Source organism: Oncorhynchus keta, chromosome 14 (genome assembly GCF_023373465.1).
Source record: "Oncorhynchus keta strain PuntledgeMale-10-30-2019 chromosome 14, Oket_V2, whole genome shotgun sequence".
Lineage (NCBI taxonomy): Eukaryota > Metazoa > Chordata > Actinopteri > Salmoniformes > Salmonidae > Oncorhynchus > Oncorhynchus keta.
In genome coordinates, this window is record NC_068434.1 from 25,555,197 (window position 1) to 25,578,111 (window position 22,915).

The window sequence follows — 22,915 nt, forward strand, 5'->3', positions numbered from 1 at the left end:
TACTCTTCATTCATCGTAAAAGCAGAATCACTGTCCTATCCAGAAGTTCCATTCAATGATTTAGTGTCCAAGAACAATTAAACATTTCCAGTGTAATAGATGTTTTTAATGTTACCGGTAATTCGTTATCCTGCACCCGATTGAAAGTTAGTTTGAATGTTCTCTCGTTAACTAGACATTAGATACACTTCGTCGGATCGCACACTGTCTACGGTTACTGTGTTTTGGTCATTTTCTTTATTGAGTTGGTGCTGAAAAGAGAGGGAGGGACTTTGATGTGTCCAGTTTTAAAGACGCAGGCACGTCGAGAACACAAAAGATAAAGCCAAGCTGCAAAACAACTCTGGAAAATATGATTATATGGTCTATCTATATTATGTAAGTAATAATGTAGACTAATCTTTTGCTATTTTGAAAGATTAAAAACAGAAATGTTGTATTATTACGGTAAGTAGGCTACAAACCGCATGAAATAATGATATTTATCTCCATCTACTGGTACAAAAGAGAAATCCAGACGGACAAGAACCCGCATGCAACTCTGCGTGTGCACTTGGCAGAATCTTGCGCAGCATGTTCCACAGGCTGAACCCACTGCAGGCTGACCCTCTTGAACAAGCCGAAATACTTCCGGTTAGCAACCAGCTTGAGGACGCTTGTGTCTGGTTTCCAAGACGGATTGCCTTGTGACTGTACACGTTGTCTTAGCGGTTTAAAACGAGTTTTTCTCAAAAGAAACAAGGGGACTAACCAGCTGGCCACTTTGTGCATACGAACGGGCTTGTCAGCGTGTAGCTAGCTATGCTTCAAGCTATCCACCTCGGAAAGTAACGGTAGCTAGGCTAGTAAATAGCTAGCAAGCTAATGCTAAGGTTGATTCTGACTTTTTGCTAGCTAATCGTCTTCACTAGCTTGCAGCTAAAGTTCTTTACCTCGCAATAACATTAGCTGACCAGTTGATTTCAAGATGAGCGAACAACTTAAATTTATTGTTGAGCACCTGAATAAAGACCCCTTCAAGAAAAACTTTAACCTGATCACCTTTGACTCACTGGAGCCAATGCAACTTCTGCAAATTCTCAACGATGTTCTGGCTGAAATAGATCCTAAGGTGAGACAATGTATGTTTTGCAATGTACACAACAACCTCATACTTGATCACGAGTTGTCCAGTGGTGTATATCAAATTCAAATCAAATGTATTTATATAGCCCTTCGTACATCAGCTGATATCTCAAAGTGCTGTACAGAAACCCAGCCTAAAACCCCAAACAGCAAGCAATGCAGGTGTAGAAGCACGGTGGCTAGGGAAAACTCCTTAGAAAGGCCAAAACCTAGGAAGAAACCAAGAGAGGAACCAGGCTATGTGGGGCTATATAGTTGTCCCAGTTGATATTACGCCTAAAATGGTATTATCTTGATGATGACACCTGCCCCATTTGGAGCTCCACTACTATTGTGTTTACCAGTCAACCAAAGTGTGTGTAAAATGTGTGAATTACATGTAAATCATATTTTATTTATTTCAGCAAACTATTGATATCCGTGAAGAAATGCCAGACCAGACAGCAAAGAGAATGTTCACTCTGCTGGGGATGTTGAAATACAAACCACCTGGGAATATGTCTGAGCCGTAAGTATTCTTCTAATCAAATCAAATCAAACTTTATTTGTCTACAACAAGTGTAGACTTTATTGTGAAATGCTTACTTACAAGCCGTTAACCAACAGTGCAGTTCGAGAAGAAGAAAATATTTACCAAGTAATAATAAAAAGTAACACAATAACAATAACGAGGCTATGTACAGGGGTGCCGGTACCGAGTCAGTGTGCAGGGGTACAGGCTAGTTGAGGTAATCTGTACATGTAGGTGGGGGTGAAGGGACTATGCATAGGTAACAAACAAACAGCGAATAGCAGCAGTGTACAAGAGGGGGGTTGGGTCAATGTAAATTGTCCGGTGGCAATTTTTATGAATTGTTCAGCAGTCTAATGGCTTGGGGGTAGAAGCTGTTGAGGAGCCTTTTGGTCCTAGACTTGGTGGTCCGGTACCGCTTGCTGTGCGGTAGCAGAGAAGTCTATAACTTGGGTGACTGGAGTCTCTGACAATATTGGGGTTTGACACCTCTGACACCGCCTATTATATAGGTCCTGGATGGCAGTAAGCTTGGCCCCAGTGATGTACTGGGCCGTTCACAGTACCCTCTGTAGCGCCTTGCGGTCAGATGCCGAGCAGTTGCCATACCAGGCGGTGATGCAACCGGTCAGGATGCTCTCGATGGTGCAGCTGTAGAACCTTTTGAGGATCTGGGGACCCATGCCAAATCTTGAAACTTGAAACTACAGACCCGCTCCACTACAGCCCCCACCTTTTCCTGTAGTGCATGATCAGCTCCTTTGCCTTGCTAATATTGAGGGAGAGGTTATTGTTCTTGCACCACACTGCCAGTTCTCTGACCTCCTCCCTATAGGCCGTCTCATCGTTGTCAGTGATCAGGCCTACCACTGTTGTGTCGTCAGCAAACTTAATGATAGTGTTGGAGTCGCGTTTGGCCACGCAATCATGGGTGAACAGGGAATACAGGAGGGGACTAAGCACACACCCCTGAGGGGCCAAGTGTTAAGGATCAGCGTAGCAGATGTGTTGTTACCTACTCGTCAGGCAGATTTCAGCATTAGCATTAGTGTTTACTGTCCTCTCTTTTTAAATACAGGAGCAGTTTCAGACAGGGCCTGGTGACGGGCAGTAAGCCTGTGATACACCCTATCCTTCACTGGCTGCTGCAGAGGGTCACAGAGCTGAAGAAGAGAGCTTACTTGGCTCGCTTCCTGGTAAAGCTGGAGGTGCCTGCTGAGTTCCTGCAGGATGATGTCATCACTGACACCTATCACCAGGTTTGTTTAACATTGGGCAAATTCGTTGGCCCGCCATGCAAAACAATTTGCCCACTGACTTCAAGGTGCAAGCATAATGCTGTATTCATAACCAAGTGGGAAGGTGATGCATTCACGTGTTTTCAAGTCATTCAGAAACACGTATTGGCTCATGGCCAACAAGCTGCATCAACCATAAACTAAAAGTACTGCTATAATGCTTGCAAACAAATGATTGTGTTTAAAAAAAACATTAATAGATTATTTATAAAAATAAATGTTTTGCTGTTTCATTTAACTGTCGAAAATGCTGTTCTACCTTCGTATGTGATGTCAGAGGTCAGCATGTGTGAGAAGTCAGAGCTCAGGGATGATAGATGAGTTTCCCACTAGTAATTACCAGTTGGAGGGATGTTCAAGTAGATTTTTCCTAGTCATATGTGGTAAATGCCACCTTCCCATTAGGTTCTGAATGCAGCATAATATTTAACATGGGATCTTGGCTCCTCTTCTTGCTAGACTAAAGAGATAATTAAAACTATTATTTTATTATTTAAAGGTCACTGTGTTTCGGACAGATGCTATGTGCATAACTCAGAAATATGATTCATAGTTTCATAGTGTTTGATCTGTTGTTTTTGTAGTATGAAGAATTAGTGGAAGGATTCAAGACCTACCACAAGGAGTGTGAGCAACTGAAAAGCTCTGGCTTTTCCACTGCAGAGATCAGAAAGGTAAAAACGGAAACAACATTTTATGTTTTCCACTCATCACTTAGTATCTTATGGAATTCTCTTAAGTTAAGCCACAGATGGTGATATGTGCACAGACATAGTGCTAAAACACAATCTTTTCCCTAACCTCAGGACATTGGTGCTATGGAGGAGGAGAAGGACCAGCTGATCAAGCGAGTGGAGAGGCTGAAGAAGAGGGTAAGGCAGACATGCAGTCTGTTTGAGGAAGCCCACCCTGTCATAATACCTGGAACTCACAGGAATTCACAGAGTAATGAAAACATGACCTCTCATACACGCCAAAAGATTCCTTGTGGTAATGAGACTAGACAGGCATCTGACAGGCTCAATGCTTCACCCTTTTACAGGGCAGATGAGTAATGGAGTGATCATTTAGAGGTCATACTTTTAAGCCATGCCAGAAAGGGGAATTGAGTCAGTGGCAGCAGTGGCTCCTGGCAGTCGTGTGAGGTGAAACTCAGATGCCGGCACAGTATCACAGTTTACTATGTGTCCAACAGGTGGAGTCAGTGTCCAACCACCAGCGGATGCTGGAACTGGCCAGACAACTACGGGTGGAAAAGGAGAGAGAAGAGTCTCTGGCTCAACAGAAGCAAGAGCAGAAGAACCAAGTAATGAATTGACTTTTCTTAGTCTAGTTTACATCCTGTTTTGTCTACCTTTCCAATTGACATGCTTTGTTATCCATATGATCAACTTTACTGCATACAGAGTACAAATAAGTGATACAGACTTTAGGGGAAAGGTTATGTTATCACAGATGGTTGTCAATTAGATATCCCAAATTCACCTACAAGTAGATTTATCAGCATGATGTTGTTTTTTTTAGATGCTGATAAGTGTGTGTTGCCATTTGGATATGTTCAGCTTTTCCAGGCAGAACAGAGACTGCAGAGATCTCAGCAGCAGCTGAAGGACCTGCGACAGGCAGCAGCGGATGCCAAGCCAGAGAGTGAGTAGGCATGTTCTGCATCACCCTCAACGCCACAGCTGGTTGAAAGGTCAGGGACACATCAGGTCAGGCTGAATCTCTGTTAATTGTTTCACCTGTATTAAGGCCCTGTAATCATGCTGATCTTTTATGTGCTCCATTAGAGCTCACCATATGTGGACTTGCCTCTTTTTTGTTGTTGTTGTCCTGATCTACTAGTAGCATTTTTACAATCACACAGGAGATTTACACATTTACAGTTTAAAAATTGACGAAAGCAAAGATGTGGCACACCAACAAAGAATTTGACAATCCAATGACTCAAAATTTCACATATCAAAACATTTCCTAATGTGACTATTTTGTAATGGTTTTCGGTCTCATATACAGTAGGCCTACTGTGCATCAGAGCTCAACAGCAGCATTTAAGAGCACAATCTATGTTGAGGTTACATGCCCTTGAGATAGTTAATTTAGACAGTGTTATGCATACGCTCTTGATCTGATTATGATGAACAGGTGTCTCAAGTTTAAGATGTGCATATCACCCTCCTTTACTTCAATGAGCAGGTGTGCCTCATTGTGTTTCAAAGAATGAGGTATCCTGATCAAAGGTGTAAGAATGAGCTTTGTCTTTGTCACTGTCTCAGGCTTAATGAAGAGGCTTGAAGAGGAGATCAAGTTCAACTCCTACATGGTGTCTGACAAACTGCCCAAGGAGCTGGAGAGTAAGAGGCGGATGGTGCAGTACCTGCAGAAGGTGGTGTCTGAACCGGCCATGGGCCAAGCTGAGCTTGGGGAACTAGAGGACAAGGTGAGATATCTCTACCTACCTGAGCAATTAAGCTATTGAGCTTTGCAAGTTTGGTAAATTTGGTTCACACATATTACAACAAGAATGACTGACAATAGCCAAATAGTTTGATTCTTACAAATTGAAAGTTTAAGTCTGACTTCCCCACTTTGTCCAGATTCGAGAAAACAACATTGAAATAAACCTGCTGATTGAGAAAAGAATGATGCGAAACGACCCCATAGATGATAAACTGTCTCTTTTCAGGCAACAGGTGATTATATATATTTTTTTCTTATTTTCTATTATCACATTCTTCAGAGATAGAGTAGCGTTATTATTATATGACATAACACCAGCAATTACCTAGGATGAATGTTGTGTACATTTCAGAATGCCATTCTCTGTCATTGATACTAAACTCAGCAAAAAAGAAACGTCCCTTTTTCAGGACCCTGTCTTTTAAAGATAATTCATAAAAATCAAAATTACTTTACAGATCTTCATTGTAAAAGGTTTAAACACTCTCTCCCATGCTTGTTCAATGAACCATAAACAATTAATGAACATGCACCTGTGGTACGATTGTTGAGACACTAACAGCTTACAGACGGTAGGCAACTAAGGTCACAGTTATGAAAACTTAGAACACTAAAGAGGCCTTTCTACTGACTCTGAAAAACACCAAAAGAAAGATGCTCAGGGTCCCTGCTCATCTGCGTGAACGTGCCTTAGGCATGCTGCAAGGAGGTATGAGGACTGCAGATGTGGCCAGGGAAATAAATGGCAATGTCCGTACTGTGAGACGCCTAAGACAGCGCTACAGGGCGGACAGCTGATTGTCCTCGCAGTGGGAGACCACGTGTAACAACACCTTCACAGGATCGGTACATCCGAACATCACACCTGTGGAACAGGTACAGGATGGCAACAACAACTGCCCAAGTTACACCAGGAACGCACAATCCCTTCATCAGTGCTCAGACTAATAGGCTGAGAGAGGCTGAACTGAGGGCTTGTAGGCCTGTTGTAAGGCAGGTCCTCACCAGAAATCACCGGCAACAACGTTGCCTATGGGCACAAACCCACTGTCGCTGGACCAGACAGGACAGGCAAAAAGTGCTCTTCACTGACAAGTCGCGGTTTTGTCTCACCAGAGGTGATGGCCGGATTCGTGTTTATCATCGAAGGAATGAGCATTACACCAAAGCCTGTACTCTGGAGCTGGATCGATTTTGGAGGTGGAGGATCTGTCATGGTCTGGGGCGGTGTGTCACAGCGCCATCGGACTGAGCTTGTTGTCATAGCAGGCAATCTCAACACTGTGCGTTAAAGGGAAACATCCTCCTCCCTCATTCTGAGAGGACCCTCCAGCATGACAATGCTACCAGTCATACTGCTCGTTCTATGCGTGATTTCCTGCAAGTCAGGAATGTCAGTGTTCTGCCATGGCCAGTGAAGAGCCCGGATCTCAATCCCATTGAGCACGTCTGGGATCTGTTGGATCGGAGGGTGAGGGCTAGGGCCATTCCCCCCAGAAATGTCCAGGAACTTGCAGGTGCCTTGGTGGAAGAGTGGGATAACATCTCACAGCAAGAATGTAAACATGTTAAGTTTAATGAAAATAAACTCAGTTGACAGTGAGAGGACATTTCTTTTTCTGCTGAGTTTAAATCAGACATATCTTTGTCAGCTATATGAATTTGTATGAGCTGGCTGTTTGTGTATGGTTAAGTGTTTGCTGGCTGTTTGAACTTTTGTGGATGATTGATGTTGTCTGATGTAGTGAGGCAACTTTATTTTTCATCAACATATTTATTCATGTTATCATATTGATATTTTAATACATTGTTTTGTTGTCTCTTTTGCTATGGTGAGGCAGATCTAGGATGAACTGCTCTGGTTTTGTCACTGTTCTATACCTATTCTATACCTGTGAAATGTGTGCATGTTCTGCTTGGTTATTTTGTGTGAATTAGAATAAATGGATATATATATATATAAGTGTTAAACAAATCAAAATAGATTTGAGATTCTACAAAGTAGGGCCTCCGCAGTGATTTAAGGCAGTGCTAGCTGTGCCACTAGAGATCCTGGTTTGAGTCCAGGCTCTGTCGCAATCGGCCGCAACCGGGAGACCCATGGGGCGGCGCACAATTGGCCCAGCGTCGTTCGAGTTAGAGGAGGATTTGACCGGCAGGGATGTTCTTGTCCCATTGCATTCTAGCGACTCCTGTTGCAGGCCTGGTGCAATGCACGCTGTTTCCTCCGACACATTGGTGCGGCTGGCTTCCGGGTTAAGCGGGCATTGTGTCAAGAAGCAGTGCGGCTCGGCAGGGTCGTGTTTCAGAGGACGCACAGCTGTCGACCTTCGCCTCTCCCGAGTCCGTACAGGAGTTGCAGCGATGGGACAAGACTGTAACTACCAATTTGATACCATGAAATTGGGGAGAAAAAAGGGGTTAATTCTTTCTTTTTTGGGGGGCATTCTCTCAACCAGCTTCTTGAGGTAGTAACCTGAAATGCATTTCAATTAACAGGTGTGCCTTGTTAAAAGTTAATATAATTTGAGCCAATAAGTTGTGTGACAAGGTAGGGGTGATATACAGAAGTTAGCCCTATTTGGTAAAATACCAAGGCCATATTATGGCAAGAACAGCTCAAATAAGCAAAGAGAAACGACAGCCCATCATTACTTTAACACAAGGTCTGTCAATGCGAAAAATTTCAAAATGTCATCAAAGGGTGGCTACTTTGAAGAATCTAAAATATAAACACGTTTTTGGTTACTACATGATTCCATATGTTTTATTTCAAAGTTTTGATGTCTTCCATTATTCTACAATGTAGAAAATAGTCAAAATAAGGAAAAGCCCATGAATGAGTAGGTGTGTCCAAACTTGACGTATTCAGACTCCATTACTTTTCCCACATTTTATTACGTTACAGCCTTATTCTAAAATTGACTAAATACATTTTTTTCTTCATCAATCTACACAGAATACCCCATAATAACAAAGCAAAAACAGGTTTAGAAATGTTGGCTAATTTATTAAAAATTAAAAACTGAAATGTTATAAGAATTCAGATCCTTTACTCAGTACTTTGGCAGCGATTACTGTACAGAATCGAGTCTTCTTGGTTATGACGCTACAAGCTTGGCGCTGTATTTGGGAAGTTTCTCCCATTTCTCTGCAGATTCTCTCAAACTCTGTCAGGTTGGATGGGGAGCGTTGCTGCACAGCTATTTTCAGGTCTTTCCAGAGATGTTAGATTGGGTTCAATTCTGGGCTCTGGCTGGGCCACTCAAGGACATTGAGACATGTCCTGAAGCCACTCCTGCGTTGTCTTGGCTGTGTGCTTAGAGTCATTGTCCTGTTGGAAGGCGAACCTTCGCCCCAGTCTTAGGACCTGAGCACTCTGGAGCAGGTTTTCATCAAGGATCTCTCTGTACATTGTTCTGTTCATCTTTGCCTCGATCCTGACTAGTCTCCCTGCCGCTGAAAAACATCCCCACTGCATGATGCTGCCACCAACTTTCTTCACCGTAGGGATGGAGCCAGGTTTCCTCCAGAGGTGACACTTGGTATTCAGGCCAAAGAGTTCAATCTTGGTTTCATCAGACCAGAGAATCTTGTTTTTCATGGTCTGAGAGACTTTAGGTTCCTTTTGGCAAACTCCAAGCAGGTTGTCATGTGCCGTTTACTGAGGAGTGACTTTCGTCTGGCCACCCTACCATAAAGGCCTGATTGGTGGAGTGTTGTAGAGATTGTTGTCCTTCTTGAAGGTCCTCCCATCTCCACAGAGGAACTCCGGAGCTCTGTCAGAGTGACCATCGGGTTCTTGGTCACCTCCCTGACCAAGGCCTTTCTCCACCGATTACTCAGTTTAGCCAGGTGGCCATCTCTAGGAAGAGTCTTGGTGGTTCCAAACTTCTTCCATTTAAGAAATATAGAGGCCACTGTGTTCTTGGGGACCTTCAATGCTGCAGAAATGTTTTGGTACCCTTTTCTAGATCTACGGACAATTCCTTCGACCTCATGGCTTGGTTTTTGCTCTGGCATGCACTGTCAACTGTGGGACCTTTTATATAGACAGGTGTGTGCCTTTCCAAATCATGTCCAATCAATTGAATTTACCACAGGTGGACTCCAATCAAGTTGTAGAAGCATCTCAAGGAGGATCAATGGAAACAGGATGGATCTGAGCTCAATTTCGAAACTCATAGCAAAGGGTCTGATTACTAATGTAAATAAGGTATTTCTGTTTACTTTAAATAAATGTGCGGAAATGTCTAAACCTGTTTTCACTTTGTTATTTAGGGGGTATTGTGCGTAGATTGTTGAGTTAAACATTTTTAAAATCCATTTTAGAATAAGGCTGTAACGTAACAAAATGTTGAAGGAGTCGAGGGGTCTGCATACTTTCCGAAGGCTGGCTGTATCTGGCTGTATCTGTATTGACTGTATCTGTAATAATATGACTGGTGTGGCTCTTCAGGCATCGATTATAACTCGTAAGAAGGAGGCGAAGGCAGAGGAGCTACAGGAGGCGCGGGAGGAGCTAGCTGCACTAGACAGAGAGCTGAACCAGAAGAACAGCCAGGCACGAGACCAGGACGGAGACGAGGTCATCCGGGGAGATGAGGTAACATTACAATAACTAACCGCCTCTCACAGCTCAATACTCTTGTCTGAACATCATCATCCACACCAATAGTAATCACCTTCCTCACCAGTCAATGTTTGTGGAATAGGGTCATATACTTTTGTCATTTTGCAGCAAAACGACTGCTACCACTATATACAATCTGCTCAGTATTCACTTGCAACGTTGTACAATTGCCCACCACTCAAAACTGAACATCACTATCCAAACTTTCTCAAAAGATAGTAAAATGCATCAGAGATCATATATTTTCCATCTTTAGGGGTAAATTGATTAAACATTCTACTGTTTGCTTACGTCTACTCAGATACATAATCTTTGTTGATAAGGGTGACGTGCGGTAGTTGTGGATCCCAGTAAACATGAGACGCTATTTCTGCTCTTATGTAAACATAGTGGAGCTTACAGGCTAATGCTACTTATCCCTCTCCCCTCACTCTCCCACTTTCCCATGCAAGGTTAAAAATAGACCACAACAGGGGCTACCCAGAACCAGGACAGTATTTAACAAACTGTCTGAAATGTATTTTATTTTTATATCTCTTGTGTAAATATTCTTAATTAATTCAGCAAAACAAACTATTTCAGTGTAAATCCTTCAACTAACTTTGACATCTATGGAGGATATTTTACCGCAAAGAAAACAAACTGACATGAGGTTTTGTTTATATTTTTGTACTTTTACCCCTTTTTCGTGATATCCAATTGGTAGTTAGTCTTGTCCCATCGCTCCAACTCCCCTACGGACTCGGGAGAGGCAAAGGTCGAGAGCCATGCGTGCTTTGACGCCATGTTTGGTTAGATCACTTAGTATAAACCATTGGCAGAGAAAGGTCTCTCAAATTTGAGTGCCTTTTTGCCTCTGCAACATAGTGCCAGGAGCCATCACTCCTGTGTGTCAACACACCCTGTGCCTGGCTCTGTAAGATCAAGGATAAAGAGAACGACCACTCTTCACATCTCAGACTAAGCCTGTTCCTGTTTGCAGCGTGACCTTCGGCCATTAACAGGTCTATATAGTTGGTGGTAGCTGATGCATAGGGCATGTGCTGTACCCATATGTTGTCTGAGTGGTTTATGGGCAGGCGTTCCACACTCAGTGAAAACATTGCGCTGACAGCTGGACAGGCTGGCGAAGCACAGGAGCTGCATGTCTGAAATAGCATCCACTTTCTCCCTGCTCTCCTCTGTGCCCTGTTCAATGTGTGTGGTTTCATCTGCTCCTCTGGATAATGAGTGAGTGTGTTTGATGTGAAAGGAAACTCTAAACCTGACTTTTTCTCAGTATGGTAACAGTAGGTGAGAACCGGATGGAGGAGGAGTCAGGGGATTTATGGTAAATGGAAAGGGTCTAGTCACACTGGGCTTATCTGTCTCTCCCCGGGTCCATGGGTCATGGTGGAAATGAGCACCTTATCAGAGGTATTTTCCATTATGCTGCTAACATGTCATCACATGTCACCCAGCAACTGCTCATCCTCAGTGAGCTTGTTTTTACACCCACTACAAACTAGTCCACCATGTTGCTAGTGTTCCATCATTACATACACCGATTGTACAAAATATTAAGAACACCTTCCTAATATTGAGTTATTGGCCTCAGAACCGCCTCAATTCGTCAGGGCATGTACTCTACAAGGTGTCGAAAGCGTTCCACAGGGATGCTGGCCCATGTTGACTCCAGTGCTTCCCACAGTTGTGTCAAGTTGGCTGAATATCCTTTGAGTGGTGGACCATCCTTGATATACATAGGAAACTGTTGAGCATGAAAAACCCTGCAGCATTGCAGTTCTTGACACAAACCTACTACCATACCCTGTTCAAAGGCACGTAAACCCTTTGTCTTGTCCATTCACCCTTTGAATGGCACACATACACAAACCATGTCTCAAGGCTTAAAACCTGTTTAACCTGTCTTCTCCCTTTCATCGACAATGATTGAAGTGGATTTAACAAGTGACATCACTAGGTCAGTCTGTCATGGAAATAATAATGCTTTCTGTTCACTTACACCCCAAATCCCCCCAACGTAAATAACAGATGTTTGCTCAGTCTGGAAAAGCTATTCACCCTGCCAAAATGGATTTTACATACAGTAGGTTACTGCTATTTATAAATATGCTCAGTGCATATACTGTATGGGCACAATGTTTCATTATCTATTATAAACTGGGTGGTTCGAACACTGAATGCTGATTTGGCTGAAAGCCGTGTTATATTTGACCGTATACCATGGTTATGGCAAAAAAAAAGTTTTACTGTTCTAATTACTTTGGTAACTAGCTTATAATAACAATAAGGCACCTCTGGGGTTTGTGGAATATGGTCAATATACCACGGTTAAAAGCTGTATCCAGGCACTCCGCATTGCGTAGTGCGTAAGAACAACCCTTAGCCGTGGTATATTGGCCATATACCACACCCCCTCGGGCCTTACTGCTTAACTATCCCAATGTGCTGCATTTTCCAGAACTATCCTCCTGTCCAGAGTATGTGTGTGTCTGACACAGGGTCATGATAAATAGTTCAAACCCTTCAAAGTTGTGTTGGATAATTTAGCAGCTGTTTTGGGGACATATTGTATGAGGGAATGCTACGCAGCCTTATTCTGGCTGCTAATTCCCTCTCAACCTTGTCTGCCCTTGATGTCCCAAAATAAAACAAACCATACATTCTTGCGCACAAGCCATGCATGCCCCAAGTGACTTACAGGACATTTTCTGGGATTCTCCAGAAGGAATACATTTTGACATGCACAGGAGTCTGAGGCACCTCGATCTATTGTTTTAATGTTGTCATTACTGTCTTGTTCCATTTCATTCATGACAATAGTCTCTCTCGATTACTCTCAGTTTAAACGTTTTGTGGGGAAACTGCGCAGCAAGGGGACGGTGTTCAAGAAGAAGCGTCAGGAGATTACCGAGCTGAGAGCTGAGTATGGGGTCTTGCAGCGGACAGAGGAAATCCTAAAACAGAGGCACGAGGTTGGCCAACAGCAACTGGTAACTATGCACCACAGCAATCCCCTTCGCAGCAATCCACCCTACCACCCTACCTGCTCCCCTCCATACCTCATAGAAGCCCCTGTATGTGTATAGTGGGACACTTACCTTTCCATCCTGCCCTTGTTCATGCAATGTACATTAACAGTAAAGTGACATACCTTCCTGGAAATGACTTCACACCTCCGTTCCCTCCCAGCTTCTGACTTGCTGATAGCCTGGCTGACACAGTAAGGGCTGGGCTGCTGCTATTTGCGATGGCTGAATCTGCTCTTCTCTCTGTCTGACGCTGGTATTTTTTTAAATCAGTGGATATTATTATCTGAGCCCTCTCTCCTCTCACCACCTGCATTCCTGTTCCCATCACTCACCCACCCAGTCACCCCAGTCCAACTGTTACCCCTTCAACCTACAACTATAAACCATTTACTGCAACAATGTTGGTTATAGCCTACTGTATAACCCAAAACTCACTGGAAGCCCTGCTTGCAACTGTGAACTATTTATATCAGAACCAAATATTATAATGTAATTTAATGAGGTCATTTACATTGTCTTTATCTGTGAACAGATCTGCAGGAGAGGGATGGGTGCTACATGGGAAGGAAATTGTGTTTCTTTTCATAGATCACAGATTTCTCACTCATATAATAGACCACACACATGTCCTGCTATCTCAACCGCATGTAATCTTCTCTTCTTGGAGAACAAAGTGGCCTCTACTCCCAGGTGTTGAGCTGACCCCTGCCTGTTTGTGTGGACACAACCCTTCACAGTGCTTAGAGCACAGGCGCCAGGGGTCATTTCAGGACTAGGCTCCATGCTGCTATATATCCTACCAGACAGAGAGGGAGTAACTCAGTCACTGTTTCAAGTTTCAAGTTTTATTAGTCGTATGTACAGGATGTACACACAGTATTTCCAACTAAATACTTAATTGCCGGTTCCTTCTCGACAATACAACAACAATAAGAAATAATACAAGATACGAGTACAAACATAAAGTAAATGGCAGTAGAATAGTAAATTTTTAGCGTAAGCATAATATAGGATTGCACAATTTATAGTCCAATATTTACACATGTATCAGGGAAGGGGGGATTGGGGCCAAGTGTTTAAATTGTGCAGTTGTGATGTGTGTGTAGCATGAGTATATGTGTGGATGTCTGTGTGGGGGGGTGTCTGTGTGCATGTGTGGAAAGTCAGTGCAGGTGGTCAGTCTAGTTCAAGTGTTCAGCAGTCTGATGGCTTGTAGATAAATTGTCTCTGAGCCTGTTGGTATCAGACCTCATGTTCCGACACCGTCTATCTGACTAAGGGATTGAACAGTCCGTGGCTGGGGTGTGTGGGGTCCTTGATAATGCTGTGGAACTTCCTCAACCACCGTTTCTGAGTTATAGCTATAGGCTTACATTTGTTGACATGGTGCAAACGAATCATTAACAATTAAGTCATGTGAGCCACTGTATACATTACATGGAGGTTTACTCATTGCAAATTATTAACTTGAATTCACTGTTTTCATCTTACTGCCTTCCAGCTCATGTGGGTGTGTAGTCTACATTGCTCAAATGCCAGGTGTTTCTAGTGAACTCTTGCCAGGTCCAGTCCCTAAACTGACATTTGCCTCAGGATTCTAACACTGGATACAATCGCATCATTTTATGCTGCTGCATTACAAGGCTGTCATATTTGGTGTAGTTACTGATGTGTCACCCCATATGCCCTCTCATGCTCTTATTGTGGTCCATTTAGCAATCCATGGAGGCACAGAAGGGGATCTCTGGGTACAGTGACACTCAGGAGGAACTGGAGAGAGTGTCAGCCATCAAGAGTGAACTGGACGAGATGAAGGGGCGTTCGCTGGACGACATGTCAGAAATGGTGACTATATCGGGATCGGAGCCACTATCTGAGTAGCATCTCACTTTACCACAGTGACAGATCTTTCCCCACTCCAGACCGCCCATACTCAGTCACAGGATCATGCTGATTGCATTCAGATTCCCCTTCTAATGGGATACACAAACACAGCACAATTTGTTTTACCAGAAGTGTCCTAGTCCTGTTTTGTTTGTGTCATTGATTTATTTGCATTGATTTAGTGACTTGATACCTTTTGAAATACCACTTGTGTGTAATTAATCTGTCTTTTTGTGGGGAAAGGAAGAGTAATTGCTGAGTTTTAAGCCAAGTTGGATCACCAAATCACTCTGTTTTATCAATCTGTCATCGAATTGCATTGAAGTCCAAATAGAACCAGTTGCAGCCGTTTAGGCCCCAGTCCAAGATGTTTTTGAAATTATTTAAAGGGTAGTCAGGGCTTGTGGTTAAAGCTGGCAGCTTGCACACTTGTGCTGCTGCCAATGATTCAAACATTCCTGGCTGTAGCCATAAAGTTGACTTTCACTCACTTCACAATCTTTGGCCTTAGATAGCTTTGCCTATGAATGCACACCCTGTAAGGCCCCTGCTTGTGTACAACACAGGTGACATAAACTCAGCAAAAAAAAAAAAGTCCTCACTGTCAACTGCGTTTTATTTTCAGCAACTTAACATGTGTAAATATTTGTATGAACATAACAAGATTCAACAACTGGGACAAAAACTGAACAAGTTCCACAGACATGTGACTAACAGAAATTGAATAATGTGTCCCTGAACAAAATCAAAAGTAACAGTCAGTATCTGGTGTGGCCACCAGTTGCATTAAGTACTACATTGCATCTCCTCCTCATGGACTGCACCAGATTTGCCAGTTCTTGCTGTGAGATGTTACCCCACTCTTCCACCAAGGCAACTGCAAGTTCCCGGACATTTCTAGGGGGGAATGGCCCTGCCCTCACCCTCTGATCCAACAGGTCCCAGATGTGCTCAATGGGATTGAGATCCGTGCTCTTTGCTGGCCATGGCAGAACACTGACATTCCAGGAAATCACGCACAGAGCGAGCAGTATGGCTGGTGGCATTGTCATGCTGGAGGGTCATGTCAGGATGAGCCTGCAGGAAGGGTACCACATGAGGGAGGAGGATGTCTTCCCTGTAACGCACAGCTTTGAGATTGCCTGCAATGACAACAAGCTCAGTCCGATGATGCTGTGACACACCGTCCCAGACCATGACGATATCGATCCCGCTCCAGAGTACAGGCCTTGGTGTAATACTCATTCCTTCAACGATAAACGCAAAGCCAACCATCACCCCTAGTGAGACAAAACCGCGACTCGTCAGTGAACAGCACTTTTTGCCAGTCCTGTCTGGTCCAGCGACAGTGGGTTTGTGCCCATAGGCGACGTTGTTGCCGGTGATATCTGGTGAGGACCTGCCTTACAACAGGCCTACAAGCCCTCAGTCCAGCCTCTCTCAGCCTATTGCAGACAGTCTGAGCACTGATGGATCAAGACAGGGTCCGAAAAAAGGGACGTTTCTTTTTTTGCTGAGTTTATAATGATTATTATGGTCATAGTCATCTTTAACTGACATTTATGTGGATTACTTTTCCCACCAAATCAGGATGTTGGCAGATGGGTTGAAATATGTGATGCTTTTTTTCAGGTGAAGAAACTGAACTCAACGATAGTGGAGAAAAAGTCTGCCCTTGCTCCGATAATAAAGGAACTGAGGCCTTTGAGACAGCAGTGTCAGGTGAACGTCACATACTATAAAACGTTGTCTGCAGTTTCATCTTCAAATTGTGTCATTACACAGATCTGTGTCTATAGAATAACCTAAATGTACAGTACCAGTCAAAGGTTTGGACACCTACTCATTCATGGGCTTTTCTTTATTTTTTAGTATTTTCTACATTGTAGAATAATAGTGACTATAAAATACCACATATGGAATCATATAGTAACCAAAAAAGTGTTAAAACAAATCAATATAGATTTTAAATTCTTCAAAGTAGCCACCCTTTGCCTTGATGACAGCTTTGCACACTCTTGGCATTCTCTCAACCAGTTTCACCTGGAATGCTTTTCCAAGAGTCTTGAAGAAGTTCCCACATATGCCAAGCAAAAAAAAATGCTTCAGAGTTCAAGTAACAAACACATCTCAACATCAACTGTTCAGAGGCGACTGCGTGAATCAAGCCTTCATGGTTGAATTGCAGTCAAGAAACCACTACTAAAGGACACAAATAATAAGAAGAGACTTTCTTGGGCCAAGAAACACGAGCAAAAGAAAGCATTCCAGGTGAAGCTGGTTGAGAGAATGCCAAGAGTGTGCAGAGGCTGGTAACCCTAATGAACTTATCCTCTGCAGCAGAGGTAAGTCTGGGTCTCCCTTTCCTGTTGCGGTCCTCATGAGAGCCAGTTCCATCATAGCGCTTTATGATTTCTGCCACTGCACTTGAAGAAACTTTGAAAGTTATTGAAATTGTCCTCTATATTCTGTATACCACCCCTACCTTGTCACAACACAACTGATTGGCCCAAACCCATTAACAAGGAAAGAAATTCCACAAATGTACTTTTAACATGGCACACCTGTTAATTGAAATGCATTCCACTACCTCATGAAGCTGTTTGACAGAATGCCAAGAGTGTGCAAAGCTGTCATCAAGGCAAAGGGTGGCTTTGAAGAATCTCAAATATAAAATGTATTTTGATTTGTTAACTTTTGGTTACTACATGATTCCATATGTTTATTTCATAGTTTTGATGTCTTCACTATTATTCTACAGTGTAGAAAATAGTCAAAATAAAGAAAAACCCTTGAATTAGTAGGTGTGTCAATTATTGACAGGTACAGTACAACCACCGATTAAAAAGCATTACAAATCATGACATGAGGCCAAGAGATTTGACAAAAGAAGCGGGGAAAACCCTGAGGCATCAGCCAGCTGCTGTTGACTTCATGCAGGATTGTTGTGGAGTCCATTAACAATAATTGAAACATAGTCTATGTGCATAGTGTACGACAGGGAAAGCACCTCACATCTCTCAGCTAAAGCTGGGGATCATATTTTCCAGATTGTGTTCCCTGAGTTGGTTGACCATCATACTGGCTAACATTTACTAATGATGAAAAGTTACGTCAGAAATGTATGAATATACTCAGCTAGAGCTTAGGCTTAAGTAAAACGGTGCAAATACATGGGCTTTGATCTGATAATGATATGAAAGGGGTTGGGGAAACTAGAACTTATGCATACATAACAGACTAGAATGGTGAAAAGTGTTGTCATTGTACTCTGTCTTTTTAAATGATTTTGAATATGTCCATGTATGTGTATCTCTTTGGGTTCATGTATCTGTGAATGGGTATTTCTTTCATGACAGGACCTAACTCAAGAGTATGAGGAAAAGAAGGCCCAGTATGACAGCTGTGCTGCAGGTCTGGAGAGTAACCGATCCAAACTGGAGCAGGTATAATATGAATGCTATGTGTAGACCCCTGGTCTATCTACCAACACACCCAACAGATCAGCATATCACCACATATCAAATCTTCTCTATTTACATCATTGGAATGTGCTCTGCGCGAGGACCAGTTCTGTACTGCCATAGCAACAAGCATCTGATGCTTCAGGCCTGATGCTTCAGTTTCCTATTGCCACATGTTTTCATTCACCACCTCCATTGCAGGAGGTGAGAGCTCTGAGGGAGGAGATGGCTCAGGAGGAAAACCGATACCACTATATCAACTGCATGAAAGAGGTAAGGGGTTCAGGTAGCAAACAACCCCTCCCCCAACACCTGTTCTGTGATTGTCAACCAGAGCATCTCTCTCTCTCTGCCCATCTCTCTCTCTCTTCACAGATCATTGAGATGCAAATGCAGCGAGCAGCAGAGGAGATGAAGGCTTACGTGTCTCCGGATCCGCAAGAGAGGAGGAAGACCATCAGGTGAGTCTGCCAGCTGCTTAGGATTTCTATTACTACAGTCACCTCCATATGCTACGATTACAACACTATGGGTGCATACTGTATGTTACTGTTGCCACCCACCTCCCCCTATACCTCCCTCAATGTACACACTTACAGCAGTCTGTTAGTAGATTCACCCTCATAGGTCACCCTCATTTCCAAGTGTGTCCAGAAGTATTGCTTTGCTATAGAAAAATATGTAAATCTATTTATATTACTGGTTTAATAAAATATGTTATGGATGTTTGCTATGTTGTTATTCAACTACTAGGTAGTATTTTCCTTGTAAAACTCACAGTAATGTCATAATAGCAGCATTGAGCTTGCGAAAGTGAAAAGGCTCACATGAACTCTGACCCTCTGGCTGTTTCACAGGGAGCAGTACATGAAGAACATTGCAGAGCAGGAGTCCCTGGGCAAGGTGAGCAGAGAGGTGCTGTTTGTGCTTTGTCAGGGTGCAGGCATGGTGCCAATCCTGTGCTGCACTGGCATCTGAAATGGATCCCCTGCAAACACAGGCACCATGCTTTGGGTTCCGTCCTTCTTCACCCTGATAAGAGGGATGCCAGAGAGGAGGAAGGGTATGGCAGAGGGGGCTCAGCTGCATTCCTGCTAAACCATTTGGCCCAGTAGACAAACTGTAATGTAGATGTGCTGCTGCAGTAGACCAGCAGTGGAGGCTCCTCAGAGGAGGAATGGGAGGACCAACCTCCTCAGTAAATTTCATAAAAATTGTGAAACATTAAAAGTAATCCTTTTTAAATAAAACTATACTAAATATATTCACGTCAAAAATAATAGAATAAAACACACTTATTTATGAAAATCTACAGTAGCTTCAACAGCACTCTCTAGGGTAGCACCATGGTGTAGCCGAGAGGACAGCTAGCTTCCATCCTCCTTTCGGTACATTAACTTCAATACAAAACCTAGGAGGCTCATGGTTCTCACCCCCTTCTATAGACTTACACAATATGCTGTAATAGAAATAAGTCCATGCTCATACAAACATTTTTACTACACACCAGTATAGGTGCAGCTTGTATAACACAATGTCCATCCACATCACTGGAGCAGCTGGAGGGATGCATGCTGATTTCTCTCTACCCTAGCTCTGTCCTAGTCCTCATCTACACTCATCTACATTTCCCCACCCCTGTCACATTCGTGACAAGCTACTTCTTTTTTAGGGTTATGAATAGGCTATATGCTAATTCCTCTAAGTAGTAAGTATTTGGTTGGTCAAGCTTCCCGTTAATTTTAAAAGGATGTCTTGCCTTGCAACTTATAATGAAAAGGTATTCAACTGAAAAAAGGCCATTTAACAATGCTGATCATACACTGTATGCATGTTGGGCTGACATTAATTTTTAGTCTTTCCCTTTGGACAACAACAGAAGTTGCGTGAGCAGCAGAAGACTGTGAGGGAGAGCCATGGGCCGAACATGAAGCAGGTGAAGATGTGGCGCGACCTGGAACAGCTGATGGAGTGCAAGCGCCAGTGCTTCCTGAGGGCCCAGAGCCAAGCCTCCATTGGCCAGGTCATCCAGGAGGGCGGTGAGGATAGGCTGGTGCTATGAGGACGAGGAGAATATTAAAGCAGGGCCAACTCTGGTACACTAAGCTCTACCACAATGACCAGGACTTCTCACTCATCTAACTACTGGACTTAGTTTGCCAATTATAGTTCATTAATCTGTTCTGTTTGTCTTGCATTATATATATTTTTAGTTGAGATAATTACTCTTTGTGCATCAAAACTACTCTGCTTTCATCGCCTACAGTTAAAAGGATTCCATTCATCCAATCTGTGTTAATCCTGGTTTAGTTAGCGATTTGTGTTGTTTGTAAATAATCCCAAAGTAGGATTTAGTTTAACTGATTTATCTCCTGTGAGGAACACCTTTCTGGTGATGATATTGTGAGAGTTGCCTGATGAATCCAGAACCAAAGGGACACATGTACCAGAAGGTTTCAGCCAGATAAGATGTTTAACTCTCTCTGGCCCTCTGACTTTAAACAAATCCACAGCCTCCATTTTAAGAATACAGTTTAAATATATGTGTCTAAAGATAACAGCGTACAATGTGTTGCACTTGGGACGCAGCTGCACTCAGTTATTTTGGGAAACAACAGCCACACCTTGGGTAAAGGAGCTTGCCAGTTTTGGAATTCAACTGGGCCTCTGGTTCAGATGGAACAGTGCAGAGTGAACTAATCAAGCATCATTTTCTTGCATTTTGTACTTTGGTGAAGTATATTTATTTGTAACACCTCTATGTAACACCTTTATTTGGTCCATAAATTATACTGCACAAAAATTTACATGCAACAATTTAAAAGATTTTAGTGACAATTCATATAAGGAAATCAGTCCATTGAAATAAATTCATTAGGCCCTAATCTATGGATTTCACATGACTGGGCAGGGGTACAGCCATGGGTGGGCCTTAGAGTGCATAGGCCCACCCACTTGGCAGCCAGGCCCACCCACTGGGGAGCCAGGCTCGGCCAATTAGAATTTGTTTTTCTCCACAAAAGGGCTTTATTACAGACAGAAATACTCCTCAGCACCACCCACTCAGAAGCTGGATTTGGAGGTCCTGGGCAGGCGTGGACACACGTGGTCTGCGGTTGTGAGGCCAGTTGGACGTACTGCCAAATTCTCAATTTTTTGGGAGGGATCTTATGGTAGGGAAATGAACATTCAATTCTCTGGCAACAGCTCTGGTGGTCATTCCTGCAGTCAGCATGCCAATTGCATGCTCCCTCAAAACTTGAGACATTTGTGGCATTGTGTTGTGTGACACAACTGCACATTTTAAAGTGGCCTTTTACTGCCCCCAGCACAAGGTGCACCTGTGTAATGATCATGCTGTTTAATCAGCTTCTTGATATGCCACACCTGTCAGGTGGATGGGTTATATTGGCAAAGAAGAAATGCTCACTAATAGGGGTGCAAGCAAATTAGTGCACAAAATTTAGAGAAATACACTTTTTGTGCGTATGAAAAGAGAATGTTTTTTTTTTTTTCAGTTCATGAAACATGGGACCAACACTTTACATGTTGAGTTTATATTTTTGTTCAGTATATATATTATATGAGTTACATAATATCCTGTTCTACTTCTCATTTAACTTTGTTCATAAAAATATATTCTTATAGAGATTCTCTGGAACTTTTGTATACTTATTAGCGAGTAGTTCTGAAAGTAGGCCACATGAGCCAAAAGTGGTTCATTAAAATTGCATACTATGTCACATATGTGCAGATATGTACACCACGTCATTGCTCTCGCTCTGCTGTGTGTGCATCTTGCTAGCTGTCACTCAATTCGTGAGGAGCTGAAGCTCATCCACTAGAACTTGAATTCCTAGGGTGTTGGACCATGTGGGGGGAAAATGTAGAGAAATGTCACATTGTTCAGAAAAACAGTTGCTTTCAGACTAGGGATTTCGTGGCTAATTGAGGTAAGATTATGCATTTCTGAACTACACATTGACACATCCAGTCCAAAGCGGGAGGTTTAAAAAATACTTAGTAGTCACCAAAGTTCCGGAGCATGTATTTAATACGATATTTAATGTTTATTGATATTTGGTTGTATTTCTGTCTGACTAGTCACAGCCTTCTAAAGGGGATGGAAAACAATCAATGATAAATAAAACTGACCGGTCATCCTTAGAATAAATCTCCTATTCACAAATCAATCATTCTGAATACCTGTCTATAAATGCTGATGTGAGTAAGGGGACTTGTCACTTGCCGTACCCAAGTCTTAGCTTTGACTATAGCTTGGGGACTTGAAGGGGGCACCCATGGTAATTTCAGCCCCCCTCCCCTCTCCTTCCTTCCTCTGGGTATAGCATATACACTATAAATAGAAAAGTATGTGGACGCCCCTTCAAATGAGTGGATTCTGATATTTCAGTCACACTTGTTGTTGACCGGTGTATAAAATCGAGCACACAGCCATGCAATCTCCATGGACAAAAAATGCCAGTAAAATGGCCTTTCTGAAG

At 42.9% G+C, this 22,915-nt stretch overlaps 2 protein-coding genes across 2 annotated transcripts in view; one reads left to right on the forward strand and one right to left on the reverse strand.

Moving 5' to 3' along the window:
* LOC118393074 (breakpoint cluster region protein-like) overlaps positions 1 to 277 on the reverse strand; it is a 37,972-nt gene extending 37,695 nt beyond the window's left edge. Inside the window, exon 1 of the mRNA XM_035785339.2 lies at positions 116 to 277. The gene's annotated coding sequence lies outside the window, so the exon portion shown is untranslated. The remainder of the gene's footprint in view (positions 1 to 115) is intronic.
* Positions 278 to 524: 247 nt separating this feature from the next.
* Positions 525 to 22,061, forward strand: ift81 (intraflagellar transport 81 homolog). The gene is made up of 18 exons (XM_035785340.2): positions 525 to 1,111; positions 1,530 to 1,633; positions 2,715 to 2,895; positions 3,519 to 3,608; positions 3,741 to 3,806; positions 4,130 to 4,240; positions 4,497 to 4,581; positions 5,211 to 5,374; positions 5,532 to 5,627; positions 9,854 to 10,000; positions 12,874 to 13,023; positions 14,779 to 14,907; positions 16,579 to 16,668; positions 18,306 to 18,392; positions 18,612 to 18,683; positions 18,786 to 18,871; positions 19,268 to 19,313; positions 20,290 to 22,061. Exons 1-18 carry the CDS (start codon positions 968 to 970, stop codon positions 20,470 to 20,472), a joined length of 2,031 nt encoding a protein of 676 aa, XP_035641233.1. The 5' UTR covers positions 525 to 967; the 3' UTR covers positions 20,473 to 22,061.
* The last annotated feature ends 854 nt before the right edge of the window (positions 22,062 to 22,915 follow it).

What these genes read in the sequence shown, in the direction of transcription:
- ift81 (XM_035785340.2), top strand. Translation starts at nt 968, where the DNA reads ATGAGCGAACAACTTAAATTTATTGTTGAGCACCTGAATAAAGACCCC. An exon ending in TGTCTCTTTTCAGGCAACAG is followed by an intron (nt 5,628 to 9,853) that starts GTGATTATATAT and finishes GTGGCTCTTCAG; the next exon opens with GCATCGATTATAACTCGTAA. An exon ending in CTTTGAGACAGCAGTGTCAG is followed by an intron (nt 16,669 to 18,305) that starts GTGAACGTCACA and finishes CTTTCATGACAG; the next exon opens with GACCTAACTCAAGAGTATGA.